Source organism: Tenebrio molitor, chromosome 9 (genome assembly GCF_963966145.1).
Source record: "Tenebrio molitor chromosome 9, icTenMoli1.1, whole genome shotgun sequence".
In the NCBI taxonomy this organism is placed as follows: domain Eukaryota; kingdom Metazoa; phylum Arthropoda; class Insecta; order Coleoptera; family Tenebrionidae; genus Tenebrio; species Tenebrio molitor.
Genome location: NC_091054.1, coordinates 3533103 through 3561073, shown reverse-complemented (window position 1 = coordinate 3561073; position 27971 = coordinate 3533103). Strand labels below are relative to the sequence as shown.

The 27971-nt window shown below is 34.6% G+C and overlaps 3 protein-coding genes and 2 long non-coding RNA genes across 7 annotated transcripts; 4 read left to right on the top strand and 1 right to left on the bottom strand.

Moving 5' to 3' along the window:
• Positions 1-3: 3 nt before the first annotated feature.
• Positions 4-4267, top strand: LOC138137877 (uncharacterized). Of its 3 annotated transcripts, none has more exons than XR_011161904.1 (4): positions 4-616; positions 1365-2346; positions 3102-3218; positions 3274-4267. It is a non-coding gene; the product is annotated as an uncharacterized lncRNA (long non-coding RNA). The 3 variants fall into 3 exon arrangements; XR_011161905.1 differs by having other exon boundaries at positions 328-342; positions 1845-2346; XR_011161906.1 differs by lacking the exon at positions 4-616 and having other exon boundaries at positions 2195-2346; positions 3274-3655; positions 4110-4267.
• On the bottom strand, positions 1271-2127 carry LOC138137878 (uncharacterized). Its single transcript, XR_011161907.1, has 2 exons — positions 1997-2127; positions 1271-1526 (listed from the first exon to the last, which is right to left on the bottom strand). It is a non-coding gene; the product is annotated as an uncharacterized lncRNA (long non-coding RNA).
• Positions 4268-10396: 6129 nt separating the features above from the next.
• Positions 10397-11707, top strand: LOC138137875 (uncharacterized). Its single transcript, XM_069057454.1, has 2 exons — positions 10397-10568; positions 11286-11707. Exons 1-2 carry the CDS (start codon positions 10520-10522, stop codon positions 11621-11623), a joined length of 387 nt encoding a protein of 128 aa, XP_068913555.1. The 5' UTR covers positions 10397-10519; the 3' UTR covers positions 11624-11707.
• Positions 11708-14582: 2875 nt separating this feature from the next.
• LOC138137876 (uncharacterized) lies at positions 14583-15373 on the top strand. Its single transcript, XM_069057455.1, has 3 exons — positions 14583-14739; positions 14820-14933; positions 14989-15373. The coding sequence occupies exons 1-3, from the start codon at positions 14694-14696 to the stop codon at positions 15195-15197; spliced, it is 369 nt and encodes a 122-aa protein (XP_068913556.1). The 5' UTR covers positions 14583-14693; the 3' UTR covers positions 15198-15373.
• Positions 15374-23530: 8157 nt separating this feature from the next.
• Positions 23531-24830, top strand: LOC138138653 (UPAR/Ly6 domain-containing protein crok-like). The gene is made up of 3 exons (XM_069058654.1): positions 23531-23691; positions 24140-24358; positions 24409-24830. The coding sequence occupies exons 1-3, from the start codon at positions 23640-23642 to the stop codon at positions 24612-24614; spliced, it is 477 nt and encodes a 158-aa protein (XP_068914755.1). The 5' UTR covers positions 23531-23639; the 3' UTR covers positions 24615-24830.
• The last annotated feature ends 3141 nt before the right edge of the window (positions 24831-27971 follow it).

The window sequence follows — 27971 nt, the reverse complement described above, 5'->3', positions numbered from 1 at the left end:
AAAGCGATCAGTGTCAGTGTCACTTGTTTTTTATAACGTATGTCTGCAAACATTCTTACCAAAATCAATTTTGATACATTTTATATTCGTAAAAGTAGTACGTGGTAACTAGAATTTGTGTCTTATGAATTTTGAGGTTAACTTATTATTAATAATCCATGTTATTACTTATTACTCATAGGTCATAGATAAAATAAAATACTTGTTCTATGTTATTTCTCGAACGAGCGCTCCCTCTACGCGATTTTATAAGTACTACATACAAATGTGTCTGGGTGACGATGGCGGTTCTTTTGATATAAACATGATATTTGGCAGTTCGGGGCATGAAAAAACTAGATGGTGAGAATCTCACGAATATTGGAACAAAATGACTAACAGAAAGGGTGGAAACTCCAATAATATTGATATAATAAGTTCTTTTAAAAATCTTCCAACAGGTGGCGTTGTTAACTTGTCAAATGTTTGGCAGTTCATTGCTATTTTCGCAACTACAAAAGTAACAAATATCATTAACAATTAATTCATTTTTTTAAAACTTTGGAAGTTGTGTAGCACATTAGTTTAAGTTACTGCGGTTAGTTAAAGTTAGTGAGAATCTGAATACTCTAAAAAGGTATCGACTAGAATGAAACCAATGGCGGCTCGTGAAGTTTTCTCTAAGACCAACGCATCAACCTTATGTAAAGTCCATTCATTTTGTATTGAACTTTTCAAGGTCAAATAATTTATTTTTTGGCTCTATAATTATGTTTTGTAAATAGTGACATGCAGGTAAACACCGTTCACGTTGGCTTGAGCATTGCTAAATCGCATTATGTTGGTTAGCTGCATGTCACTATTTACAAAACATAATTACAGACCAAAAAATAAAATTATTTGACCTTGAAAAGTTCAATACAAAATGAATAGACTTTATACGAAAATTATGTTATTGCTTACATTTAATTTGAGAGCAGAAACTTACTACTGTATGGCAGTATCAATGGCGCACAGTTGATTGCAAAAAAAAACGGGAAATGAAAATGTTTCTAATGTCATTTGTCAATTAATTGTCTACGTGACAATATCTATCAATTATATATTTTTTTTAATTGTCTATGGAAGAATTGTAAAAATGTGTCAGTTTTATTCTGACAGTTGCCTTTTTTTTGTAACCGACTGTAGGTAAATATATGAAAGAAAATGAAAACATGTTTCATTTCGGGAGTTAATTTAGTTTTCCCACCAATCAAACACAATTAGCGATAAAAGACAAAACTGCTTCGTAGATTGAATCGTATCATTGTTTAATTGTTAAATTAAAATACATAATTACTCCTTAATGTGAGAAATTGACATTTTGTTTCTCGTTTTTAATTTAGCATTTTGGAGATTAGGAGATTGTTTTATTTGAAGACGGTTTCGTGGCTGCTTCTGGTTGGTTGATTTGTGATGAACGCCTGCGATCCATTATCGTTAATTGGTGCAGACAGTAGGCGTGGTTTTGCAAGGTGGGATTAACTCCAAGTATGTCACTAGGTTACCTATAATAATTGAGTGAAATGGGAGTGGACTAGAAGTTTCATACATCGAATTAAATGCAGTTTTCTGCTTACTAAACAACGATTTAATTATTATTAACATTATCTGATATTATTTTCTTCTTTGTTTATAAACCACAATTTGTCAGGTTGCAACATTGGTTTTAATTTTTTTTATAAGGAACGGTTTTAGATTTTTTTTAATGTTTGTTATAGGTATTTAGAATGAGATATAAAAAAGTCAAAGCCGATTGTGCATCACTGGGGATTGACACGTCTTTTTCTAAATTTAATTTTGTTATCTATTATGAAGAATTTCAGGAACATAATTGTAAGGAAAACTGTTGAATATTTAGAGAAAACGGAAGTGTTGAAAAAAAAACCGGTAGCGGAAAATTAAACAAAAGAACAGCCGAACAGTAGATAATGCCAAGGAAATTATGAAAGCAACTGTCAGACAAATAAAGATTTACCTAATTTAAAACATCTCTCCAGTCATTAGGTATTTTGTTTTCAGGATTTTTTCCCAAGAAGTTAAGTTTTCTGTCAAAATAGAAACAATCATTCATAACATTGGCACTCTCCCACACCATTGAAACGCCGCTGAACTCAATTAGTTTCTCTAAAATGGCCGTCGGGAAGAATTCCATAGAAATCTTATGTCCTTTTCTAATTCGATGGAAAAGATATATTCTGTCTCTGTTGTGTAGGTGAAAACTTGGTGTGGCACGTTTGACCGTTACAAATAACTCCCACATTTGATTCATTTTAAAGATGGAAAAGGTTGCACTAATTCTCCTACTTTGTACCGTCATTGGTACAGGTAAGTATTCTCTAGCTGGAGTAGTAACGTTAGCATTTCCTCTACCTCAGCCCTCATTCTATGGGAACTGTATTTGTAGAATCTGGATAACGTCTATCAAATAATTGCAGTGACTTCAAGAAAAAAAGAGATAGGTTTAAATTAAACAAATGAGTGTAAAGGAGAAAAAATTCGACCAGTAGAGCTTGCACCCAGTGACTATAAAAGGTTGTGACATTTTTTAATACGTTGGCATTGGAAATTGTTATCATTCCTTGTTTGACAATAAACAGAGGCGTACGCGCTTAGAAGGGGGGCGTGAAAAACGCGAACTCATTGAGTAGGTAATTGAAAAAAGAAAAATACCCTATGATTTAACAAACAAAAATGTATTTGTAGAAAATGTTATGTCCACCTTGCTGCAAACAAGATTGAATTCTTCTATTTGGAAACGTCATATCCCATTCCTATTTACCAAAGGAAAGCAATATTTCAAAAGTATTACCAACCTACGAAAAGTAGTTACAACCTGTTTGTGGGGTGTTTGATGCAGTAGTAAAACTGACAACAATGCACTAGAACTAGACATTGACGCTATTTGTAACCTCAAACTTAGAAAAACATAACCTAATTCAACAGACAGCTACTTGGATAGGATTTTTGATGACACTTAATCTACCAAACAAAAACCTCCTTATTCCTATTTTCTTGTATCACATCTTACCCAGCGGATAACATGTTACTTGGTGGTTGTATTAATTTTGTTCGTTTTCTAGGTCTGGCCTTGAAGTGCAAGAAATGTAAGGACCTCACGTGCGACACTTTGGAGGAAGAAACTTGTGCGGTGGATGCAGGCACTAAGGAAGCTGCCTGTCTGACCCACATCTATCAGGGTGTCGCTAATGAATCTCTTACTCGAAATTTGGACTGACCAGGGATTTTTTTCAGACTCTAGCAACGACAAAAAAGTTGTAAAGAAATGTGTCAGCTCTGAAAGGAATGTCCCATTTGTATGCAATAAAACGGCAGTGAAAGAAATTACTTGCGATACCTGCAAAGAAAATTTCTGTAACTCAGAAAGACAGATTGATGCCAACGTTCTACTCGTTTTTGCTGTCCTTCCGCTCATTTTAAAGCTTATACAGTAAAGGAATTGCAGTGGTCACATCTCTTTATTCAACATCACTGCTAATGCCCCCCAGTTAATTCGTGTCCTAAATGTGTTGTCTAAACATTTTAACTCCGTTACTTCGTTTCGTTGGTGATAATTCAGTAACAGCACGTCAAGAACTAATTTTGGTATAAAGTGAAAAATAAACGACCAATCCAGGTACAGAAGAAATTATCTTGATTTAATTGCCAAATGGCGTTGTTGTCTAAACTGATTTACACGAGATTCAGTGATTTCTGTTCAAAAACAAATTTGGAATTGAGGTTTATTCTTAGTTCTTGTAAGAAAAAGTTATGTCGGCGTGATACAACTTTTCAGGGCATTTGACATATTTCTGTGCATTCAGAAATTCAGAGATGTGTTGGTGAGAAATTGTTTACGTTGGTAGGTGTCGGGGAGAGGCAGAAGAGAAAGAAGTTACTTCAGAATCTAGAATATGAGAAAACGTAAAACAAAAAGAACGTACTGAACCTCGTGGTCTGCTAAGTTGCATGCTAGTCAAGAATAACAGCAGAACTGCAACAGCTGAATGGATGTTCTGTACAGCAATGTTTCAAAGATTAATTGTGATAGATGTAAAACCGACCTTCTTAATCGTGCATTTTTGTTTCAGAATTTAGCAGACTTCTGCCAGGACTGCACTCTTTGTTAAATTAGCTTTAATTGAATCCTGTTAATTTTGAAATATTCACTTATTGAATGTTACGATTTTATCGACTACAAATATGACAGCGCTTACATCTATTATTAAAAACCTGTTGTACTACTTCAGAGTGATATATCATTAATTTTTTTATTGTTATGAAATTTCTTTTAAAGCAGCTAAAGATTTCATTGGGAGTGGGAGTCCTATCACGGTACTTACATGTCACCAATAAATTTTGACATTTACCTACGTTATAGTTATTTAATAAACTAGTTTGTTAATGAAGGCGATTAATAATCGAAACTGTTTAAAGCACGAACGAGTGTAGCGAGTGAGTGTCTTTAATAGTTGAGATTATTAATCACCCATTAACAAAAGAGTTGATTACAAAATTTTTTCGTTGACCGCAAACTTTTTTTTTTGGTGACAAATTTTGAAATTAAAGCCAAATCAAAACCAATTTCATCTTTTTCCATAAAGATGAGACCTTATAAATACCTTCATTCTTTTTTTGTCCTCAGGGTAGGCCATTTTTAAATTTTTCAACACTTTCTATTCACTTTTCCACAAAGAGTGTCAGAAGACGTCAACTCCATTCACATTCAATTTCACGTAAAAATCACGATTGCTACGGAAACCTAGTTACCTTTGAAAAATATGACATGCGAATTATAACCAAAAGCAAATCCTTAGTTCTTTATGCACCTATTTTTTTTTTTCAAAACTTAATTATGATAGATGAAATTAGGTTAGAATTAGCTTTAAATATGTGTAGTTGTAATATGTAATAAGTTATTGCAGTTATATTTCATATATGCTATAATTTGATTTCACTAATCCAGAAATAATATAAAATAGGGAAACAAAATTCGTTTTTCGTTTCGGTCTGTTTCCGACCAACATGTTCACCAAAGCAGAACGATTGTAACAGTTGTTGGCGAACAACGGCATTTCCGTTTTTTTTTTTCACCAACAAAATAAATTTAGACAAGTTGTGAAAAAAAGTTTGCTTTTCAAGCTTCAAAGGGTAAAATCTATGACAAAGGAATTTATTTTTGAGAGAAAAACGTTACTAAAGCTGCATTATGCAACCAGCTGTGCTTGGATACATGAAGCTCTCGAGAGACTGGGAATCTACACGCACAACACCAGTTTTATACTGCTGTGGTGACTAACTCTGTGGTCCTGTGATCTTTTTAGGTCCAAAAACACTTAGGTACATTCCGATGAGCAACGGTTGGAGAAAGCAGCTCCACGCTTTATCTTTCTACTAATTCTACTTCAAATTGCTGAATACCTATTGTCGCGAGCAAAAAAACTGGTAGTTAAAATCATGCTTTGAGACAATAATTTTTTTGACACTTTGTTGACGTGGCCATAATCAAGCAGGGATTTTTTTTTATTTTTAACAACCTAACCTAATTTTGAAATGACATTGACGACCAGAATTTTTTGCTCACGACAATACTTCAGTAAACTTGTACTCTTGTACTCCACTTTGAAGTACATATAAGTTACAGATAAGAAAATAACTTAGAATGACATCATTTTCAACTAACAATAGTAAACTCGTCTCGTTACTTTTTTCTTTAATTGACAAAACAACAGTGTAAATAAGTATTTGATATAGTTTGTCCAGTTTGGTTGACATAAAAATCATTAAATTCTACGTAGAGAAGGCATTACAATATATCTTTCAAGCAGTAACATGTTTGCCCTGAAATTATGCTCTAATTAATGTATTGTAGTGCATTTTGTAGTGTTGGGTTAATTTAATACAATTTAAAATCTCCCTATCTTTCGCTGGACGAAGTTTAAAAATTTCTGGAACAAATTATTATCGGTCTAGTTCAAGATTTTCCTCGAGAGGAAAAGTTAAATTAAAAACGAGAATGTAAAGAAATGTATAAAGAGACGGTTTTCATTTTATTGTTTTTGTAATCTCTTCTGCGTAACTTGGGTCTTGGGTGGTGTTGTCTAATTTAAAACTTGTTTTTTGTAGTCAACAGATGTTAAACATCTTCACACAATCTGTCTGGTTATAGCAGTTACTTATATTACTCATATTAAAATGAAAATGTGACGGTTAAAATAAAAATTTAGTCATGCAAAAATGACTTAATTCGTGATACAAAACCGATATTGTTATCAGTAGGGAAAACCACATGTTAGGATATAGGTTTCACGACCGATAGTATGAGATATCACTAGTATTATTATAGTAAACATAACTATGTACAGTGCATTCACTTTTGTTTTAGACCAGAGTATGCTATGGAAATTTGGCGAATTGTATGGTAGGACTGTGGCTGAATGACAATATACGTCATGTATAATATTTGAGGTTACACTTTCTTGTCAAAATTTATTATCATTATCATTTTCCAATTAACTACATAGTTTCGAGGACTCAATAATGTGTGTATTTAGTGATAAATGTAAATATTGCACAAATTTAAAACTAATTTACCTTAAAACTTAATAATAATGTCAAATTTGACACTGGCAGTTCGAACAATTTTGATTTTGTTATTTGACATAACCCCGATACCAACATTTAAAAAAATTAAAATAGCCTACTCTGGTCTAAAACAAAAATGAATGAATTATATATAGATATTTCTTGTTCTCACAACCTGAAAGGGTAATAAACAATAAACTGACATATGTGAATACAGAAATACGTAATGACTAACTGTCATAACCAAATATTTTAACAACATTTAATATTCTTTACATAATATTAGTGAGAACACAGAATGAATAACTACATGTACATGTTTATGTAGGCAACGCTTTCATCGTATTTTTGTCATTCAATGAACCCACCTAACGCCCCCTCCTAAAGTTACCAGTTCCAACGAGCAGGGGGCCTCTTGGTGTTTTAGGTGGGATAAAATTAGAAAGAGAATCGTCAGGTTCACACCCAGATTGTTTATTTGAATCGCGTAATTTAAGAAAAAAGGAATTGTACATACATTTTTAATAGTTCAATGAGAAATGCAAAAAGAGGAAAATACAAAAATGGGAACAAACATATTACGGAATTGCTGAAAAGGATAATAAAAGGTACACAACGCTGAGTGGTCCACTAGAAATAATGTATTCAGATCAAGTGCTGCAGGGTCATGACTTTTAATAGTAGGTACAGTTGCGGACAATAAAAAATAGTACAACTCTTGCTCAAAATTCGCCAAATATTTAGCTGCTTAAATGAGGCTCTATTTTGTCAACTAATGCCATCATTAATCATTAGTGTCATTCGTCTATCAACTAACCTATTTCTAGACGTAAAATAAGTGTACGGTTTTTTATTGTCCGCAACTGTACATACATGTTTTGGTATCACTGGCTCCTCAAAAAAAAAAGGAGAAAAGGTCTTCCACCTTGCCAAATCACATGTTTAAGTGTTTTTGCAAATTTGCAATTTGTGGGTTTGAGTTTTTTGTATTCTTTTTTTATAAATGTACAGTCGATTGCAAAAAAGTCAACAATCAAGATCACTGAATTTTCCTATTTTTAAAACATGTAAACCAGTCTTTTCTGACTGTTAATGGCATGCTTTTTCAAATAGGTTAGGATTCTAACACAAGAAACGTCATTATGTCTGACGTAAGAAATGAAAAGTTTTGACATTTTGTTTGTCTCGGTAACATCAAAATTGACAACAAGAAGGATGAATTAAACTATAGAAAATTTGATGTAATCGATTTTTTTGCAATCGACTGTAGAAAAATCTAGAATAATTAGGTTAATCAAAGTTGGTATATTTATTGTAAATCCGATAAAGTTGGCAGTGCTGCTTTCTCTGCACACGGAACATTTCTTACAACATAAAAACCGCGGTAAATTTAAAATTTGCAGAAGGAAAACGCAACATAAAATTTATTTCTAAGTTTTTGGTGCCTGTTTGGATAGAAATTAATCCAAACTTGTCATATAACGTAACAATTATTTTTTTGGGTGAATAAATGTTTTAAATTTTATTACTCTAGAGATAAAAATAAATAACAAGATTTTACCAGGCACCAACTCAGTTAAAAATAAGTTAAAACATATTAAATATTTCAAAGTACAAAAGAACTATCTCACTGACATTTTTAAAACGAGATGTGAATTTGGCACAACATTTTGAATCAATAGTTGAGTCCTTAACATCACAAAACGAGCAAACATGTTGGCACCATCGGGTCTAGTCCAAGGAAAATGATCAATATAGCTTGGCGCCTACTTTTAGTGTAGAAAATATAATCAGATAATCTAAGATGTCTCTTGCTTTTTTTTAAACAACATACTTTATTTTTTACTTTGTTAATTCAGTTAATATCAGAATCATTTCTGGAACGTTAGCTTTACATTTTCATTATGTAAATGTACTGATAACAATCGATTCCAAAGGGTGGAGTTGCTAAACACGCAGACCCACCCAGTTAAAATTTATTATCTACTCTAGCGCATCAATTAATTATACATTTTCAAATTAATATTGTTCTAAAAGAATAACCGCAAATGTTCAAGAGTGGAATCACGTCTAACGTCAATGAGAAAACATTAGAAAGAATTCATTAATCAACAGAATTATGAATAAGAGTATGAATCAATTTGCGACTCGACATTTGTTTTGCAATGCAAGTTGGCAAATAAGTAAATACGAAATAACAGGATATCACGTATCTTATAAGTGTAGGTACATCCTGTATAACATTCAGTTGCCAGTTTTAATCCTTGTTAAGAATGATAACTGTTAAGACGAATATTACATAACTGTTAAACGCAGAAATACTTTTTAAAAAAGTGTCAAGGATTGTAGTCCTGTTAACCGACATTTTTCAAACTGCGTAGACATTTTTTATTGACATTTAAATTCTATTTCTCTTCGTGTGCGTGAACCTAGGCCTTATGCACCCAATAAATTAAGGTTAGCGACAGTAATGGTTACGCGCGATAAACCGCGCAAATTTAAATTTAAAAACCTTGAGATATGAGGTGTGACACTTGTTATCAATACCAGACTATTTCAATGCTTTTTGATAATAATTTTGTTGTTGTTTGTGCGTATTACAATAGAAGCGTCAGTCATTTGAGGGAAAGAAAATAATAGTACATACATACATAAATATTAATGTTTTGATTGTTCTTAGAAATTATCAAAAACTTCAAAATGTTACTGTCGTACAGCGAAATTGAATAATTTTTAGATGAATGATAAAATAAAAGTATAAGTAGGAATAGTGCATTGAAACATTGCGGGATATTAATGACAATAAGATTTTCAAGGACAACAAAATTAGCTTCAATATAGAGTAATTATTAGTGTACATTAGATATCTATAAAAAGTAGTTACAAAATGCTTACTGTGACACCGAAGTAGAAAAAAAATAATGATTATTAAATACATATGGGAAAAATTATTATTGTAACAACATTTGGGCGACAATTTTTTAATTTTTAATGACATGACATTGGTTCATCAATACCAACCCAATTCAATTAAAATAAAAGTCACTAGATAATAATTTTATATTTAAAAAAATCAAGGACAGTAAAATCCAGAGAACATTGTATGCCATAAAACATTTACTGTGAAATTGTTTATAACAAGTTATTTATATAAAAATCTTCAACAATAAAATAAAGAAAATATTTTCAAAAATTATTGTCTTTTTTCGATACCACTTTCCATTTCATCGGTTGAAAGACAAAAAATATTACAATTTAAAAAAATTGAGACACCAGGAGCCATTTCAAAATTTACTAAAAAATGGAAATTAAAATTGTATGTTTTACGGCGCGTTAAAAATTGAATAAAATGATTCTAATTGGCATTGAAATTTTCTTTACAGTATCTTTACAGAATCTGTAAGTCACGCGAAACGGGGAGATTTCGGGGTGTGCTTTTGAAGCTTTCTCAGCTACAATATAAAAAAAAAGAGATACGGGGCAGCTATTGAGAAGTAGGAAATTTTGTGCCCTACAAAAGAAATCAATACAAGCAAAGTTTTAATTTGACTAGACTTTTAGTTCTCAGGGGAAGTAAAAAACGTAAAATACTGGTTCTAGAAGATCGGCCATTCAAACCGTTATTCGCAACAAGCGGCGCTAGCAAAATTCGAGCTTATCTGTCTACAGCAGCCTGCAAAAATGCCGCTTTGTTGCTTTTGTGAATATTATAATTTTATAACTCGAACCCTCAGAGTCAGACGAAAGCACTATAGGTTGAAAACTCGCAGCTCACAGTTCGAAAGTACATGAATCAACCAATGGTGGCGCCACTGCATTCTTCCGTTTTACTGTTCTAGTTTTAAAAGTTGTTCGCTCGCGAACGGTGCAAGATCTCAATTGGTAAATGTTAACATCAGCAATCAAGTGAACAGAAATGGCACGATTAGTTGGAATTTTTTTAGTTTTGGCTCTTATTCAAGCAAGTAAGTAATTTTTTAAATCATATTTAAAAAAAAGTAATAACAAAAACGGCGAATAGTGTAAAAAACACAAGTTTAATACTATTTTATTGAATCGACGCAACTCTCATAATTAAGTAGGAGCGAAGGTCATAAGAGGCCAAGTCATCATTCATTCTTGTAATATTAATATGTTTTTTACTTCGTACAAATCCACTGAGACCATGACTTTTTTCAATAATCATACAATTTCATTGTTTTTTAAATCTCATCTTCTTCATTTTTAACAAGTTTTTTCCCACATGAAAAACGCAACAGAATTCTTCGTTCAACTCGACACCTTTTTTCCCTCCGCTTGTTGCCAACAGGCCAACACCCAAAGCCATATTTACGCCGCACGTTCATCTACATCAGTCTAAATCTATTTTAATAAAAATACATCGATGTGAGCGAGTCTGTGCCACTTTTGATTCCCTATCACCTAGCTCCTATCTTCCACCGCTGACTCCCAAATCAAAAATCTTTATCATCGACATATTTTTGAAGCATGTAGATTCAGAAAAAAAAATAGCTTTGCTTGTAAAGTGTTGGGCGATGGCAATAAAACATGCTACGTTGAAATTGCTTTGCACGATTTCCTATTAAGGCAACTAAAACAAATCACGAAGTCATCCGGGAAATTCCAAACCAACCCAAAAGATAAGTAACTGTATAAGATTACCGCTTGTTTTGTTCTTTCAGGTCTGGCCTTGAAATGCAAACGTTGCAAAGATGCCGACTGCACCAGTTTAGAAGACGAGACGTGCATATCGAGCCCTGCAGGTAAAGAAGCCGCGTGCTTAACCCACATCTTCGAAGACGGCGGCACCAAGAAGAAGATGACCGAGAAAAAGTGCGTGAATCGAGGCAAAGATGGGAAATACGATTGTATTAAAATGCAAACAGGTGAAGTTGAACTGACGTGTAAAACTTGCGCTGAAGATTTCTGCAACGAAAAGAGTGCCGCGTCGAGGATCAGTTGGAGTTCGTTGAGCGTCCTCAGCGTCGTCGTTGCGCTTCTCACTAGAAAGTTAATGTGAATGTAAATTGTAACACCGAGATATTTGTGATTTCACTGTAATATTAAGTTGTAATATATGTTATGTAATATAATATTATGTGGTCGTGGTGTATTACCCCATTGTATGTGAAGTCTTATAGTTTTTTTAGTAGGTAGGCAGTGGCAGCTGCTCTCCAGCTGGAGCTCCGTTTAGACCAGTGGTTCCCAATTGGCGGGCCGCACACCCTCCTGGGTTCGTAGTACCATTCAAATAAAATCTTTTCTTCTTCTGGAGTCTCCTGATAAAAAAAAACCACAAATATTTCCTGATTATCAGGGTGGAAAAGCTTTGAAATATGTAATTCTGTTTTATGCGCACCTCTGTGAAATTTTTTCGACAATTTGTTTGGGTTTACTGTTGTTACGTCAAAACTTCTAATTGAAGTTAGTAAAATAAAATATGTCATTTTGGTACGGTTTGGTTTGCAGACCTTGGCAAAGTGGGAACCACTGGGCTAGGCAGTAAATGTTGCAAAGTTTCTAAAATTGTAGAAGGTTATCAAAGTCCATAATGTTAATTAATAAGTAGCACCTGGAGGAGGTATTAACGTAACAAGCTTTAAAGCATTTGAAATATTTACTTACTCAAAATATTTGCACTTACAGAAAGATATGTTATTATATAATTATTAACCATTCAGCAGATGTACATTTTTTGTGGGTGGAGAATTAAATTTTTTAATGTCAAACAAACAATTATTATTACAGTTCCAAAGAAAGCCCTATAAAAACGATATTGTGTAACGTTTGATTGAATCAAAACTTCCCAGAAATATAATAAAGAATTGTAGAAACAACTTTGACAAATGCATCATAGATGAAACACGAAAAAATCCGTTTTAGTCAACAAAATACTAATTTTTCAAGCAGCAGCGACTGATTTAACGAATGAGCCAATCAAATATGTATTGATATTTTTCGAGAAAACGGAGCTAAAAGTTTTTCAAAAAAAGTTTGGTAGCCACTGAATTTTATGAAAAGATGGGTCAAAAAAAAAAATCATAGTAAACTTTTTGTTGTCATTTGGCCGCTAACGAGAAGATTGCATTTTAGATGCCACGAACAAGTACTCGGCGTCTTGCAACTCGCCCCTCAGAAAATTCGTCAAAACAGAGGCATCTGAATCGAATTCGGCTTTCTTGAGCACGTGGTGCTGAAGCTTGCATTGCAAACTTCTCTGATTTTATATTTTTGTTCACAATTACAATCCTTTTACTTTGTTGTTTTCTGAATAAGTTGCAGGCACTATTTTACAAATTTTATCAAAATTTCACGATGAAGCTCAAAAAACTTTAACGATAAAAACCAAACATAACATCGAATGACAGAAAAAATTACATTTTAGGTTGGTCGTACGTCAAAACTGCCCGCCAAACTTGAAATTTTTCAGCGTGTCCCAAACAAAGTGATTCCTTTGATTTTCTTGTAAACCATTAACATTTGTATAAGGCAAGTTGGGCTATTTTACCTTCTTTTAACACGTACTACATCGGGTTAAAATATCTGCACAACTTTCAAAGTCACACTGTATATGCGAATTTTCTAGGGAACTTTTATCATCATATTAGCGTTAATTAACGAAATTTGAAAAATAATTCTGGGTATTCTGTTTACTACAACAACAATAATTAATCTGCAATGTTATCTTATGTTGTGATATTGAAGCTGGTACAGTTTTGCTCCATTTATGTTGCAACAATTATTGCCAACTAGTGTGACTCAAAGCGGTTTGATGGTTTTCCAAAAACAAATCAATAAATTTGGATTTTTTAATACACGGTTACTGGAGGAACCATAATTTTACAAATGTACCCACAATTAACCCAAAATTAAAATTTCCAAAAATTGAACGTCATATTTTTTAAATCTGGAAGTTACGTGAAAATTAATGAAAAAATTATCTTACCGTTTATTTATTTGGGATCATATCGATTTAAACTTATTACAAATAGTCGGGAGTCGTTGCCGCTCAGATTCTAACCTCAATCGGTTGTCACGTGGAAGTTTGGCAACATCGCTTTCAAAGTCTAGACTAGATGCACGAAAATATTTTCTTTTTTTCTTTAATTAATTTATGTTGACATTCCATTCCATTTCTACAGTTTTTTGTTTTGCAAATCTGCTATCATTGCTCCACACATCTTTATTAACATTTTACGATTTGACACCAAATGCCAACTACGGCGTTTATTCGCTGTCATGCAATGCTGCAATATCTACTTCGTGTAAATGTCAACTCTCAAATTTTCAATAATTTAAATATTTAGACATCCACCCATGCATACCTGTTGCAATTAAATAAAAATAAGTCAAGTCCACTTGATTAATATCCATCTACTAGATAAAGTATAAGGTCTCTCTCAAATGATCTTTTGGATATTTGACACTTTGACATATTTCGCCTAAACCATAGAGTTTTGCAAAATATTCGCTATGGAGTAATGCCCTAGATATGGATCTACATTAATTACTTACTATGGTACAGTTGTTTGAATTTTTCAAGATTTTTATTTTTGTCTGGAACAATAAATGGAGAAACACCCTCGTATTTTTTGAGTTAAATCACATTTATTTTTAGTCAACGATAAAATAAATATTGAGTTGAAGAAAATTTGTGTATACAGAGTTTAAACCAAATATTATTATTATGACAGATGAGTCAGTGACTTACTGTCAATAAAACATTTTTTTCCCAGAACAGATTATTTTTGGAAATGTATTTGTCCAAATGTCCATGAATTTTATTGGCAGTATAAAAAATATTATTGTTACCATTTTAGTGTGAAACAACAAATGCAATAGGAACTCAATGTCTACATTTTTGCTGTTGATGCAATATAAAAGCAATGCTCAGGTAAAATTCCTTTCTGTAACCTTTTATGCAACTGCGTCAAATAAAAGTGGGAAAATCCCATGACTCACAAATGCAGCCACGTATTTGCTTGTTCTCTTATTCAGACACGAAGCCGGTCCTGCATGATTTATTTTTGTAAATAATCGTGGGTCGTCAATGGGTCGTTCAGTTAGCAACCGCCAACAATCAATACAAGATGTTTCTGACGAAAGCAATCTTCTTAATCGTTATTCTGGGAACAAGTGAGTCAATAGTTCCGAGAACAACACCCCGATCGATGTTCGGGGTGGGTTTGAGGGGTGCTAACATCGATTGTTTCCAGGCTTGGGACTCGTCTGTAAAGAGTGTAACATAGACTGTGACGAACCGATAGATGAGACTTGTCCCGAACCGGGGAAAAGTCAACAGGTGTCCTGTTTGACGGAGACTTTCAAAGGTTTGATTGTATTTTGGAAAAACCACGACATTGTGAATAATCTTTTTCCTTCTAGACAAGCACAACAGTACTTTGTACCAGAGAAAATGTGTGCTTTACGAAGAAGACACGAAATTTGAATGTGCAGATTACCCAGGGTACACGTCGATTTCGTGCGATACCTGTAATGCCGACCGATGTAACGCTGCGCCGACGGCGATCTCTGTTGGTGGTGCTGGAGGGAGGACCGCTGTGAATGGGAGCTCTACCAACTCCACCTCTTGAGGATCCAGAGACATTTCACTTAATAATGATTTGTGATGCATTCAGGCTCATTTAATTGGCATTTATGCACATTTACGATGCTGACTATACTAATGATTTGACTTCGCTGATTATAAATGACTTTTGACTAAACAATAGATTAAAAAATAAGAATAAATATCTTCTGTCGCTGGCTAGACTATTGTGCTTTCAGTGTTCTGAATGGTCTTTATCAAACTTGAAGGATGTAGTGTCGTCAGTTGTGCAAGATGCGTCTGTGTTTGAATAATAACAAACATTATCACTGACCTGAATGACTGCATGTTCGTCAAAAACGATAAAGAGACAGACTCCTTTGTTAAATATAAAGCAGATACTTTATGCTTATCTGGGAGAAAATGAGAAGCAACATTCCGACTCAAAAGAGTTTTTATTATTTTAAATCTCTCCTACTACATATAATAATATTTTTTTATAACAACAAATTCAAGAAATATTATTAATTATTCACTGATTGTGGAATGACCAACTAGTTGACAGTATGTAGGCAACACATTATACAATTAATATTTGCGATCTCCATTATATAGCCCAATTTTTACCCTTTTGAGGTGACGTCACGATTTTCTTCCTTGCTTTCTCTTTAGTGAAACGACAGAAACAGAAAAAAACAAAAAAAATAGGCACGTTTATTTATTGATGGTCACTTTGAGGTTATTTTATGCTCCTGTCAATTTGACAATTTTTAATTTCTTTCACTTATTACATTGATTACAAACATAACCTTTCGAAGCAATTGTCAACAAATTTGACACATTTATAGTTATTTATGATCAATTCAAATTTGTTTCTGATCCTAGCTCAAACATACGTAAAGTTACTAGAAAATGACGTCATCGCAAAAGGGTAAAAATTGGACTATACCCTTGAAAAATTTAAACTGCTGTCATTTAATTCAATAGAACATCACTTCAAGTGTTTCTTTTGAAAAGTGACAAAAATCTTGTTGTTTCAAAGAGAGTTAAGACAAAGAAATGATTCGTTTGAAAAATGATAGAATATAAACTATTTGATACTACACACCAAGGGCGGAAATGTTTGATTCCATTAAATAACACATTTGATGAGTTGCAGAAAAGTATAAAAATACGAATGATCTATGAGAAGATAATGATCACCTATAGCGTTGCTCTCATGAGGCCGCCCCGTTCTGAAAACGGCAGCCCCCCACGAGGGGCCCCTTACTGTGCCCCCATCTCTCACAACTGCCCCCGCGTCGACAACCTAACCTCCCTCACACGTTGGTTGAGGACTCTACGACCGAGGTTACCGTCATGAGGCCGCCTCATTCAAAATTAAAGTATCTAGAGTATGCAACCAACTTTGCAGAATCTTATTTATGCGACAAGAGAAATTAGAGAAAACCGAGGAATGTTATGGAAAATTCAGCAATTCGCCGCACGTCGTGCACGAAAATGAATTAGAAAAGGATGTGTTCACATTGAGCATTTAATATCTATGAAATTTCGTAATAAATACTTGTCCTTTCTATATTAAAATAAATTTTGGCATAAATTTTAGGTAGCATTTTTTGTTCTAGATTCAGGCAGCTGAATTCCTAATTTGATACGCTAAAACTACAGTGGATCGATTTTAACTTTTACTTTTTGTTGTACTTTTTGTTAGTTTGCTTTTAAGGTCAAAGGCATTATTAGATTGTAGCCGTTTTTTTTAACTTGTAAACGCTCAAGCGATCAAATTAATGAGTCAATACAACACATCTACGCCATGAAAATTCTGTAAAAAAATTTATAAAAATTTTCTGGCCGCTTATCACGTTCGAGTCACTGATTTTGAGGTATTTGAATTTTGGAAAAGGCGCCGACAGATGCACCACAAAATAAACGACGCAAAAGCATCACCTGGTCGCTTCAAGGTGAACAACACCACCAACATCAAAACATAAATGTTATCTTTGCCATTTTTAAAATGCAAAATGGCGCCCCCTTCCTGCGACACCTCATTTCCTCATGAGCGAACAGGTGTCCACCCAAGTGGTACGTCGCGGGTCACTTCACATAACAAACCACAGAAAACAGTACCAACGCCAAATCGCCAGGTGAACGACTCGTTCAGCCTCTGAAAAAGTGGTACCCGAGATCCACCGGAACGCACGATTCAGCTGGTACCTACAGCTGAAAGCGTGTGTTTGTGACGCTCCATCACCGTACCATGTGACCTTGTACCCGCGTTCGAAGTAGTACTCCCGCGAGGTACTCTCGAGAACCAGGAAGCGCCGCGCAGTCTTTGTCCGTTTTCCCGCAAGAAAACCGCCGAACAATGAAAATCCTCCTTTTCGTCGCGTGTCTTTCCGTCCTGCACCTAGGTACGTAGATGTGTTGTTGCTTAAGACTAACCGCATTGTTATGTAACGAAACTAGTTCCTTGACTTCCTTGTTGACATAACGAGTCGGCACCATTTTTAAATCGCCATTTTGTCCGTCAATTTGTCTCATAAATTTGCACACATTTCAAGGACACTCGCTGAAATGTTACAAATGTAACGGCTGCGAAACCACCTCCGCTGTGACGGAAACCTGCCAAAACGTCAATCCAGAGTTGCAGATCAGCGCCTGCTTGACACAAAAAGTTGACGGTGAGTACTAAGTACTATCTGCAAATCGACACAAGAGATTTGTTGTTTATTTTTCAGACAGAGACAACAGCCAAAGCATAACCATCAAAAAGTGCGTTACCTATGGTAAAAACGAACCGTTCAAATGCTTGGAATTGCCTAATTCCAACACGATCTTTTGTCACAAATGTCAAGGTGATTTCTGTAACACCCAAACAAGAATAACGACGAATTTTTATCTTAGTCTAGCGAGCTGTTCGCTCATTTTCTTGTCCAAATTGCTCTACTAAGTACTAGAAAGAGTGTTGGAGTGTTAGCGAAATAGAATAGCAACTAGGGATGTTTTTATATTATTTTGTAAATAAAGGTTGTTGCACAATGCGATAATTTGTTTATCCCAGCTAAACGGAGTGATTCATCCGGGCGATTAAATGATGAAGGGTCGCTGGTTTAATTGTTGTTAGGTCATGGATTGATTAACACCACACCACTCGGTGTCATTACGGAAGATGAAATCAGAGAGGTGGGAGAAAATTAGGCAGACATGCGTTGTGTTTCTTTCATTGTACACCGAAAATAAACGTAAGAAGGCTATGTAAAGGAAAAACGTTCGCTATTTCTTCAGACTCCGGAAATGAAGTGCCGGAGAATAGAGGTCTTCTCCCACTTAGGTTGGGAGTTTTGTCTTCCTCATCGCAGAGTCTACAAGAGGGATTGTCTGTCACGCCATGCAGAATTTCTTCCGTTTTCTTCTTAGACAAGTTTTCAATTAATTGGATAAGTGATAGATCTGTTCGGAGAATGTTGAAACAAGACTTAGAACTGAAACGACGGAATGTGGTTAGCAGATCCTTCAAAACCTTCTGTTATTGCTAACTTACGAAAAATCCTCAGTCTTTTATAATATGAGGTGGAATGTATGCAACAAGCAGAACGCCATTGATTTTCACCGAAAAGGAGTCCAGATCAATAATAGTTTTTACCTGCAGAATATTTTGGAGGTATTGCTCCCTTCAGATTGGGATTAGGAAGGTGGATATTTAAGTTTTCGATCGATAGATATATTTTTCTGATTGTATCAATGCAGCAAAATAGCCTGCACACTCACCAGATCTGAACCCAACAGACGATAGCATAAAGTCAATTTTGGAGAGCAGAGCGCAATTAGAAACACCAAAAAAACAAAACAAAATAGTTTTCAGTTTGTTCAAGGACATTGTAGAAGAGATTGCTTGAAGTAAAACATTGTTTAAAAGCCAAAAATAGGTTGAGAGAAAATATTTTCGCCAGCCTTGCATTCGTACAATTTTAAACTGGAGACTTGAGGAATAGAAGAGAATATTATTTGGCGATGAGACTCGTTACAAAATCTTTAATTGTGATGTAATGAGGCGTGTGAGGAAGCCAATCAACACAAGATTAAATTCTAGGTACGTCACACCTACACTAATACATCGTGTTTGTGTAGGTTGTCTCTTATGGAGTAGTGAGGCTCTTTATACTCCATTGATGGCACCTATGAATGACCTAAAATTTTCTTGCGTTAAAATGCTCCATTGTAAAACAGTCGTAAATATCATAACCATGTTGTATGACATTAACTGTCATTTTTTTTCTCATTTTTTTGACACTTTGTTGACATGGGCATAATCAGGCAGGGAATTTTTGTTAATTTGTGACAATCTAACCAAATTTTGAAATGACATTGACGACCAAAATTTATTGCTCGCGACAGTATATATTTTGCAGATTTTAATAAAATAAGAAATAACAAACGTCAAATTATTTGACGTTTGACACGTAATTTCTATGAAGGCTTTGTAGATGCAAACTTTTACACTACAGGGTGTTTTCGAAGTTGAGGTGTTCCTTGTAACAGGAGGTACCATACATTATTCTTAAGAATTTCAGCCTAAATCGTCTTAGTAAAATGTTTGTATTAACGGAGATAATTGATTGCATATTTTTATAGTTTTCTAAAATTTTGAGTCCGGTCATGTCTATTTCTCCGCTGTACTAGACTAATAAACTGACGTGGCCCAGGATGGAATCTTTCCGAAAATCGCTTTGCGTACTCTCTGGACGCCGCAGCTATATTCTGATAGCATTGCCCATACTTTAGCAACATATCTGTGAGCTCGTTATTTTCGTAATGATAACCCATTCCGACTAATTAGATGACAATTCTGACAGCATTTTTGATTAACGTCCATGCTCATTTGATTTTTTTTTGTCAATTTTAGTTGCTAACAAATCAGCTCAAAATTAAACAGGACCGGTTTCAAAAATTTCAAAAGAATTAACTTATTGTATCTGCATTGCCGTACACATTTTACTAAGGTGATTTTGGCTAAAACTCTTTAGAACAACGTATACTATCACATGTTAAAAGAAACGCCTCAACTTCGAAAACACCCTGTATAGAAACGTTCAAGCATGGTGAGCTTGCTCTTCACTTCCTTTACCTATTTTTGGAAAAAAAATCTTTGGTAGGTGATATTTGAAAGTTAATTACTTGCAGATCCGCATCTTTGGATTCAGCACCGAAAAATGTGCTGGATCCAGCTGGATTGTTGGATGAGGGATGCAGCAGTTGCAATCCCTAAGGGTATTTCATGATAATGAGTCCGATGGAATTGAAAATGCAGCCACAATACCCTTGCAAAGTTAATGTGGATATTTGATTGATTTTGATAAAAAAAATAAAACATAGTTAGCTGTGGAGTTTCATAAATTTTGACATAAACGTCATTCACTTGGTCAAATGAAATTGTGAAAAAACGAAGAGTTTTTGGGAAAATGTTTATTGTCTGCATAAACGCTCAACGGCAGAAGCATTTGTATCGCATTCGTCATCAATCAGGATCATGTCTGTTTTCTCACATTTTAATCGTCGTATTTTTCGTAAATGTCAGTTGTGACAAATAAAATTATGGGAAGCAAAGCCATCATGGATTCATCATTTCATTTTATAACAATACGATATTTACAACAGCCACGTTAATTTTGTAAGTGTATTGCGGGTTGCATTTTCAATTCCGTCGGGCTCTTTGTCGTGAAATACCCTGTATAAAAAATATTCTATTAATTAGAAACATAATACTCGATGTAATTATAATTTTTAAATGTTTCTTCTTTTGTTTCTTGTGTTACGTAAAATAAAATCATTTTTTACGAAAGTATTGCTTTACTTTTGTGGCACAGATTTTCGCTTTGTCCTGTCAATGTCAAATTGTTTTGAAATAAATTTGCATAAAAAGAATTAACATTTTGAGATATATTACTGAAATTGGGAGGACAGTATTGAGTATTCCACTGTTCAGCTAACTATAACATCTTCTAAACGTCCAATGAGTAAATCGATTTTGACATATCGGCAACCAACATCACTGAGAAATATACGCTCGTGCTCGTCGAACATTATTACTCTTAGCAGCAGTGTTCATTGCTGACTGAGATGACCTTTATTTCTAATTTAATTAGAAAGTTTTTACAAGAGTTGTAAAATGGGAGGAATAAACAAACGTAAAATGAGAACTTGCTCTTTCCTAAAGTACTTTTTTTTTTAATATCGAAACGTCAAGACAGGAAACTCCTCAGGAAAAACTACTGAGTTTCTACAAGAAACGAATGTGAATACATATTATAAAAATAACAACATACAAAAAATAGAAAACCCAAAGCTTTATTGTTACTAATTCGAGCATATTTCTGAAACAAATTTCCCTTTTGCAAAAGGTTTTGGAATACATAGTCTCAAAATCGAAAATTTGTAGAGAAATTGTACAATTGTAATTAACATCCAATAGAAGGCTTACATTTCCGGAAATTTTGGACCGTTTCAAAAAAATAATAAATGGAAGTGTTTTTCGTACTGACCAAAACTTTTTTTTTGTTGCCACAAAACCTCAAACAATGCAGACTTGACATTTAAAATAAATACATCTCAAGTAATTATTGTAAAAACGTTTTAGATGTGGATTGTCCAACTCAAGGTCGTTTAAAACTTATGATACGTTGGTGAGAAATCTGTCATAAATTCTAAATACCCTATAAGCGCGCCTACTGTCGAAACGTTAAAGATGTGAATTGGGGACTTGTCATTAGGTTGGCACTACCAGCAAAACTAACTAGGCGCGCCAATAAGGTATTTGGAATTTATGACAGATCTCACTGGAGCACAATTCATTTGCCTGTGATTTAGTTTCCATGTTTTTCTTCACTTTTCACTCATGATTTTGTTGTTGTTGACCACAAAGGCACCGTCTCCATTTCCATTCCTGAGCCCGGAAAAATTATCACGTGGGAAGATATAACAGAAAACCGAAATATTTATTTTTGAGAGTTAGTCTTGTCTCTCACATGCTTGAATTCTCAGTGGGAACAATTTACTAAAAAAATTGCATAATAGAATAGAAATAATAATAAACATAATAAAATTCTAGAGCAATTCAGAATTTCGTACTCTCTGGATTGTGACTCATCCTTTACAAAGAAAGTCATTTACTTAAAAAAATTATTACTAATTGTCTTACGCAAGCATTTTTTATCAAGTTAATTGATGATAATTCAAATTCCGGATGTGGTTATTCGTCGACCGAATTTTCGTTAAAATCATTTAAACGCTTTTTAAATACAAAACATGTCAGGAAATGCTTAAGTACTAACACAAAATTACATAAACTAATGGTTTATTAGCCTTTGGTACACGAATAAGTTGACTGAATTCAACAAAACTTGAAGCTCCATAAAAGACGATAAGAAAATATTATTGACGGATATTTACCAACGTCACAAATTCTCACGCAAATTTTTACGTCCCTTTATTTATTCTTTACAGTTCTGTCAGTGTCCAGGTGTTTTCATGACGACACATCTATTTATAAAAAGTAACACTTTAGAAAGTGGATAATGTAGGAACAAATTCGGATTTAAAGATCACGCATTACCTGGACCTTGAAACAGTTACATCCCATCAAATAATTCCAAGTTGTCTCTGAAGAACCAGACGGTAGACGTAGTTAACTAAAGGTCAATTATTTAATCAGCAATTAGGGGGAGTAAGTTAACCGAATTAACCCACGAATTACACAGAGCGCAGTAATTAACATAATTTAATTAATGTGGAAAGTGTGAAAAGAAATCTGGAACCGGTCTAGACAAGAAATCAATAGGATTTAATGGACCCTCATCTCTACAATGGAATTAATTGACCCAAAAAGACGTATTTTTTATTATTACAAAGGACAGTGTGATTTATGCTACACGTGTTTTGAGTTATTGTATTGCGTTACTACGTGTTGACATTGTTCTATATTTGCTAAAGGAAAAAATGGAAACCGCAAACAAACGCGGCCACACACAAAAATGTGCGAAAGAATAGATTCAAAAAAACCAAAATGGAATAATTTCGAAGGTTACAAATCCACATACGTCGAACAAACAATAAATTAATATGTACATTAAGTATATTCATCATTAGACCAAGACACATGCGATGTAACAATGACATTGTAGAAAGCTCCTCGCGCTCGGAGCTCGTTTCCGTCATTTATTACAAATAATGAAATCATTTCCATGTCGGTTTATGACTTTTAACAAAATTCTCCCACGTCCTTTTCGAATTTTCATCACCGTCGACACGAACCGTCACGTCCTACCAGCATAATAATAGTCCGACTCTGGACTCAGGTCTGGGGGGGACATTAATCCGGGGGGGCGCCTTAAAACCCGCCATCCTGCGCCTTTCGAATATTTGTCGGCCGCGTTCTGAACCGTACGCAACTCCCAAAAATCCGTCCCATCGCGTGTGCTTGTTCAGTGCTACCATGGCCCATTTGGGACTCTTTTTGACCATCCTGCTGGCCTACGTCCAGAACGGTGAGTGCGCCGCAAGGGTCCGTCTCGCGACCCACGCTTCTCCCCATAATATTGTCATTCGATTGTGCCGATTACTCTCATTAAACCAATCACGCGGTATTTGTGCGCCATTAGGAATCCCAAGGATGCGGCTCGTTAGATGTGCAGTGTTCGCGAAAAAGCCACTCGACGACCCAGATTTGGGACCGGTTGAAGGAGCGTGGATTGGGTTTAGAGCGCGTACGCACCTACAACCGTAAAACAGGATGTCTTGAAAACGTGAGAGCTGTTGGTCATGTTTATAAACAACAAGTTACGTAACACGTTAAAATACCCGTGTAAAAGGACGAGACAGGAGACTGTTGGTCTCTCTCTTGTTGTATAATTTGTAGGTGTGGACCGGTAAACAATCCTGCGTCTCTCTCGCTCTCTCTTCATTCTAGAAGCTTCCTAATTGGGACATTTTCAGGATGGGCTTTGCGATGCTGGTCCTGCTCTTCGGATCTGGACCCATCCTGCATGGACCCTTTCAACGCGACCCAAATGTTGCAGTACCGCAACCGGTACCAACAGGTCAACCCCAACAACCAGTACAGCCGCAACGACATGCCCGTTCTTAGGGACTGCATCAACAATCTAGGCGACATCTACAACCAGAAGCAAGTGTGCGTCAAGAGGATCCTGAATGGTGAGTGAGAGCCGAAAGCGCGAACCCTGGTCATCTTTGTTGATCTGTAGTACCCTACGGGAAGAAGATCGTCTCCAGAGAGTGCAAAGGAGTGTCTGCCAATCAGGCCGCCGGGACTTGTCCAGATAGAAGCAGCAACGTGGAGTTCTGCGAGTACTGTGATTACGACGGCTGCAACGGCGCCACCGGATTGAAAGGAAGTCTTCTGGCGGCGATGGCAGTACCGTGCGTGTTGTTCTTTTCTCTTCGCAGATAATTGTGTGCTTAATACTTAGATGTAGAAGTAATGTACAAAATAGTTTTTGTTACGTGAAGAGAAACCGCGGTCCACCTAGAGGTACCACCTATCCACCTTTTTTGTTAAGTAAATAGTCTAGTAAGGTCACGTGTGTAATAAGGAGGTAACATGTCAATACTTCTGTTATTAGCAGCATTAATCTAGGTTTAACAATAAAAAATACTTGTTTTTTAAGTGTGTTTTTGTTTTTTTTCGCACGAATTAAGGTCGGTTCGCACCGGAGTGCTTCAAGGTTATGGCAATTAAGGCGGTAGAGTCACCGGAGTTGTTGTCGTGAAACCGTAATTAAAAGTGGAATTACTTAAGAGTGAGAAAGCACATGCCCACAGATGATATCATTGGTGGACAGGTGTGGTAAGAGAGCACCTGGACTGTGAAACTATTTAAATTGTACCAAGCACCGGTACTTATTATGTTAAAAAGGACAAATAGAAATTTTTTCAGCAGAAAATTGAACATCGAGGTATTATAAAGAGGAGAGTTTAAAATTTGCAATTGCAAAGATATCTTATTTGCATTATTATTAGTTTTGATTTTAAAAACAATTCAGTCTTGGAGCGACATTTTGCAATGTGGGTCAGGCTTTAAGTTCAAGCCATCTGATACCTTAATGATTGCTATTACGAACCCAGCATGTGTTCTCTTTAATACCCATAAATGTGCTAACTAGAACAAAGAATTATGATTTGCAAAAATATTCAGGTTAGAGGAGTCGCCTTTAGCTAAGATACTTTTTCATTAAAGTAATAAGTACCAAATTTTTAATCGTTCTTAATTTCTTTTCTAATTAAATTAGAGACGTGAAAAGTTTTCTGAGTCATTTCTCGTTTGATGAAAGAACGTGCTTGATTCATATTCTACTCAAATAATCAACATTAAGCAAATATGAAATAAAAACCGTAAAATATTTAGCTTGACAACTACAAATTGAAATGCATCCTTTCAGAGGTGTTCTCTGCGCGAAATCGTTAACCTCGTGGAGAGCCTTACTAGGAGATGTTAATTTTATAGTAGAGCCAGATAATAGTATATTATGATACGAGTTTTATAAGAAGCACTTTGTAGTACGCACGGGTTTAGGGCACGGCGAGCTTGCGAGGAGTACCATGAAGAAGCAAGTGCTACAAGATGTCTTACAAACGACATACATTATTTTTTCTACTTTGCACCTTGTAAGTGAAAATTAACAATTTTCAAATTTGGGGAATTTTGTCGTGGTTGGCAACAGATGTCATATTGTTTGGAGCGAAGACAATTTTGTATGTTTTAATGTTTACAACAATTGTATATTCCCCGGAAATAACAAATTAAAATTCGTTTTGTTTTGGTGTTTATTTTGACATTTCATTTTTCTCATCTCAGGGTCAGGAATGTCAACCTTGAAGAAGTAAATTGCACTAGTTTGTTTCCAAACGGGAATTTCTATTACAGCACCTACTTTTGATTTTTGCAGCTGTCAAAATAAAAGGAGAATCTCAAAACACGTAGAACAGTTTCAAAAATTAAAAAAAAAAAATTGGTCAGGGTATTTGATTCGACTCTTGTTACTAAAAGTGTAATTTCCCCAATTATGCTTTTTCAGATCAAAGTTGGAAACTTTTTGAACATTTTGTTCGCAGTCGCATCAACTTTGATCTCTTGCGCATAGACTTGCCAGCTCTCCCAAAATTCAGGAATTCTCGTGGAATTTGTAACGTTTTTTCAGATAATTCTTCTTTTTTCTATAAAATATATGCTTGGTTTTCTAATTTCCAATAGTATATTATATGACACAGGGCTAAAGTGCATCTTCTCATCTCGCCTGTAAGTTTATTCCACGAACGCAGCGAGAGCAATAATTACAGGAGGGACGAAAAGAGTCTTTAATCCCGTGATGTAGATGTTATTTTTGACCTTGAAATTGAAATTGTGAAACACGGTAAAATAACTGGAAATAATGCTATCATAAATCGAAGTACAATGCAGCGATTATGATTTATAAATTATTGCCTATGCACTTATCAAAGCAATTGTTACCAACATATTTTTATGAAAAGAAATAGCTTCAGTATCGACCAAAAATTGTGAATGTTTACTTTTGCATGATATTTCGCACGCATTTTAATGATGATTAATTCCCACGTACAGTTGCGGACATGGAATTTTAGATGTCAAATTTATGTCAATTCAATTGTCATTATGATTGACGTTTGAAACTATTTGACATTTGAAAGTTTATTTTTGGCATGTCAGTATGATAAAAATTACAATAATCGAAAATGCGGTTAGTTGCACCTAAAGCCAGTTTTACATTTTTATGTCAATCGAATGACAAATCGGCCAAGATTCCGTGTCCGGAATAGTACATCAAACGTGGGCGTTCAGCCAATCAGAGCGCTTGTTTTTATCCAATCAAAAATGTTTATCGCAATAAAAATGTCCTACTACTCTGTCATCTGTCAAAAGTGATTAAAATTGCATGCTACCTACTCCTGTCAGATTCTCAAATTGTTTTTAATAATTGTGTTTTTAATAGCTGTGTTATAAATAAATAATTACCTAACGTATGTATTCTGGAGTTAATCTTGCCAAAAATAACATGACCTAATTTTTAATATCTGATAAATTTCCCAATTTTCACTTAAATATTTTTGCTTTAGACAATTTTACTCGTTGATATTTGGGCATTTTTATTCAAAGATCAAACCCTCGAGCTAAAGCTCTCGGGCCTAACCAGAATAAAAATGCCCAAATTCAACTCGTAAAATTGTCAAAGCAAAAAGTTTTCGTAAAATTGAAAAATTTATCCGATTATCTTGTGATTTTACCGATTAAAAAACAAGGTCTTGTTATACAAATTATTATCGATTAATGATTTAGTGAATGAAGACAACACCACAGTATCTAGAAGAATTTTTAGACAGTAATTGGTTGTTTTTTAATTTTGTAAAAAAAGTAAAGGCCGTCAACTCTACCAAAAAAAAAATAACACTCAATTTCCCATTCAGATCTTCTAAATTCTGAGAAAAAGATTCATCTTTGGATCTACACATTATTATTTGGTGATTATTTATCAAATTAAAACAAGAAATAAAAATGACCAGATCACTGTCGTTTCATCAAAAATAGGTGAGTATGCGTTGGACTACAACACTCGCTGCACTTATGTATGTAAACTTCCCACTTGTAAAAAAGAAGTGCTTTTTGCACATGTTCGATGAATACTATTTTCTAATTATGTACAAAATTTTGTTTATGATTAGTTAAGTTCTGGTTATGTGATATTTCTTCGACAACTTACCACATGTTATCGCATTTTTTTAAATAAGCAGGTTG

Excerpts from the sequence above, each read along its gene's own strand:
- LOC138137875 (XM_069057454.1), top strand. The coding sequence starts at position 10,520 with ATGGCACGATTAGTTGGAATTTTTTTAGTTTTGGCTCTTATTCAAGCA. Across the intron at positions 10,569-11,285 it reads TTTGGCTCTTATTCAAGCAA|GTCTGGCCTTGAAATGCAAA; the intron begins GTAAGTAATTTT and ends TTGTTCTTTCAG.
- LOC138137876 (XM_069057455.1), top strand. The coding sequence starts at position 14,694 with ATGTTTCTGACGAAAGCAATCTTCTTAATCGTTATTCTGGGAACAA. Across the intron at positions 14,740-14,819 it reads AATCGTTATTCTGGGAACAA|GCTTGGGACTCGTCTGTAAA; the intron begins GTGAGTCAATAG and ends GATTGTTTCCAG. Across the intron at positions 14,934-14,988 it reads TTTGACGGAGACTTTCAAAG|ACAAGCACAACAGTACTTTG; the intron begins GTTTGATTGTAT and ends TTTTCCTTCTAG.
- LOC138138653 (XM_069058654.1), top strand. The coding sequence starts at position 23,640 with ATGGCCCATTTGGGACTCTTTTTGACCATCCTGCTGGCCTACGTCCAG. Across the intron at positions 23,692-24,139 it reads GCTGGCCTACGTCCAGAACG|GATGGGCTTTGCGATGCTGG; the intron begins GTGAGTGCGCCG and ends GGACATTTTCAG. Across the intron at positions 24,359-24,408 it reads CGTCAAGAGGATCCTGAATG|TACCCTACGGGAAGAAGATC; the intron begins GTGAGTGAGAGC and ends GTTGATCTGTAG.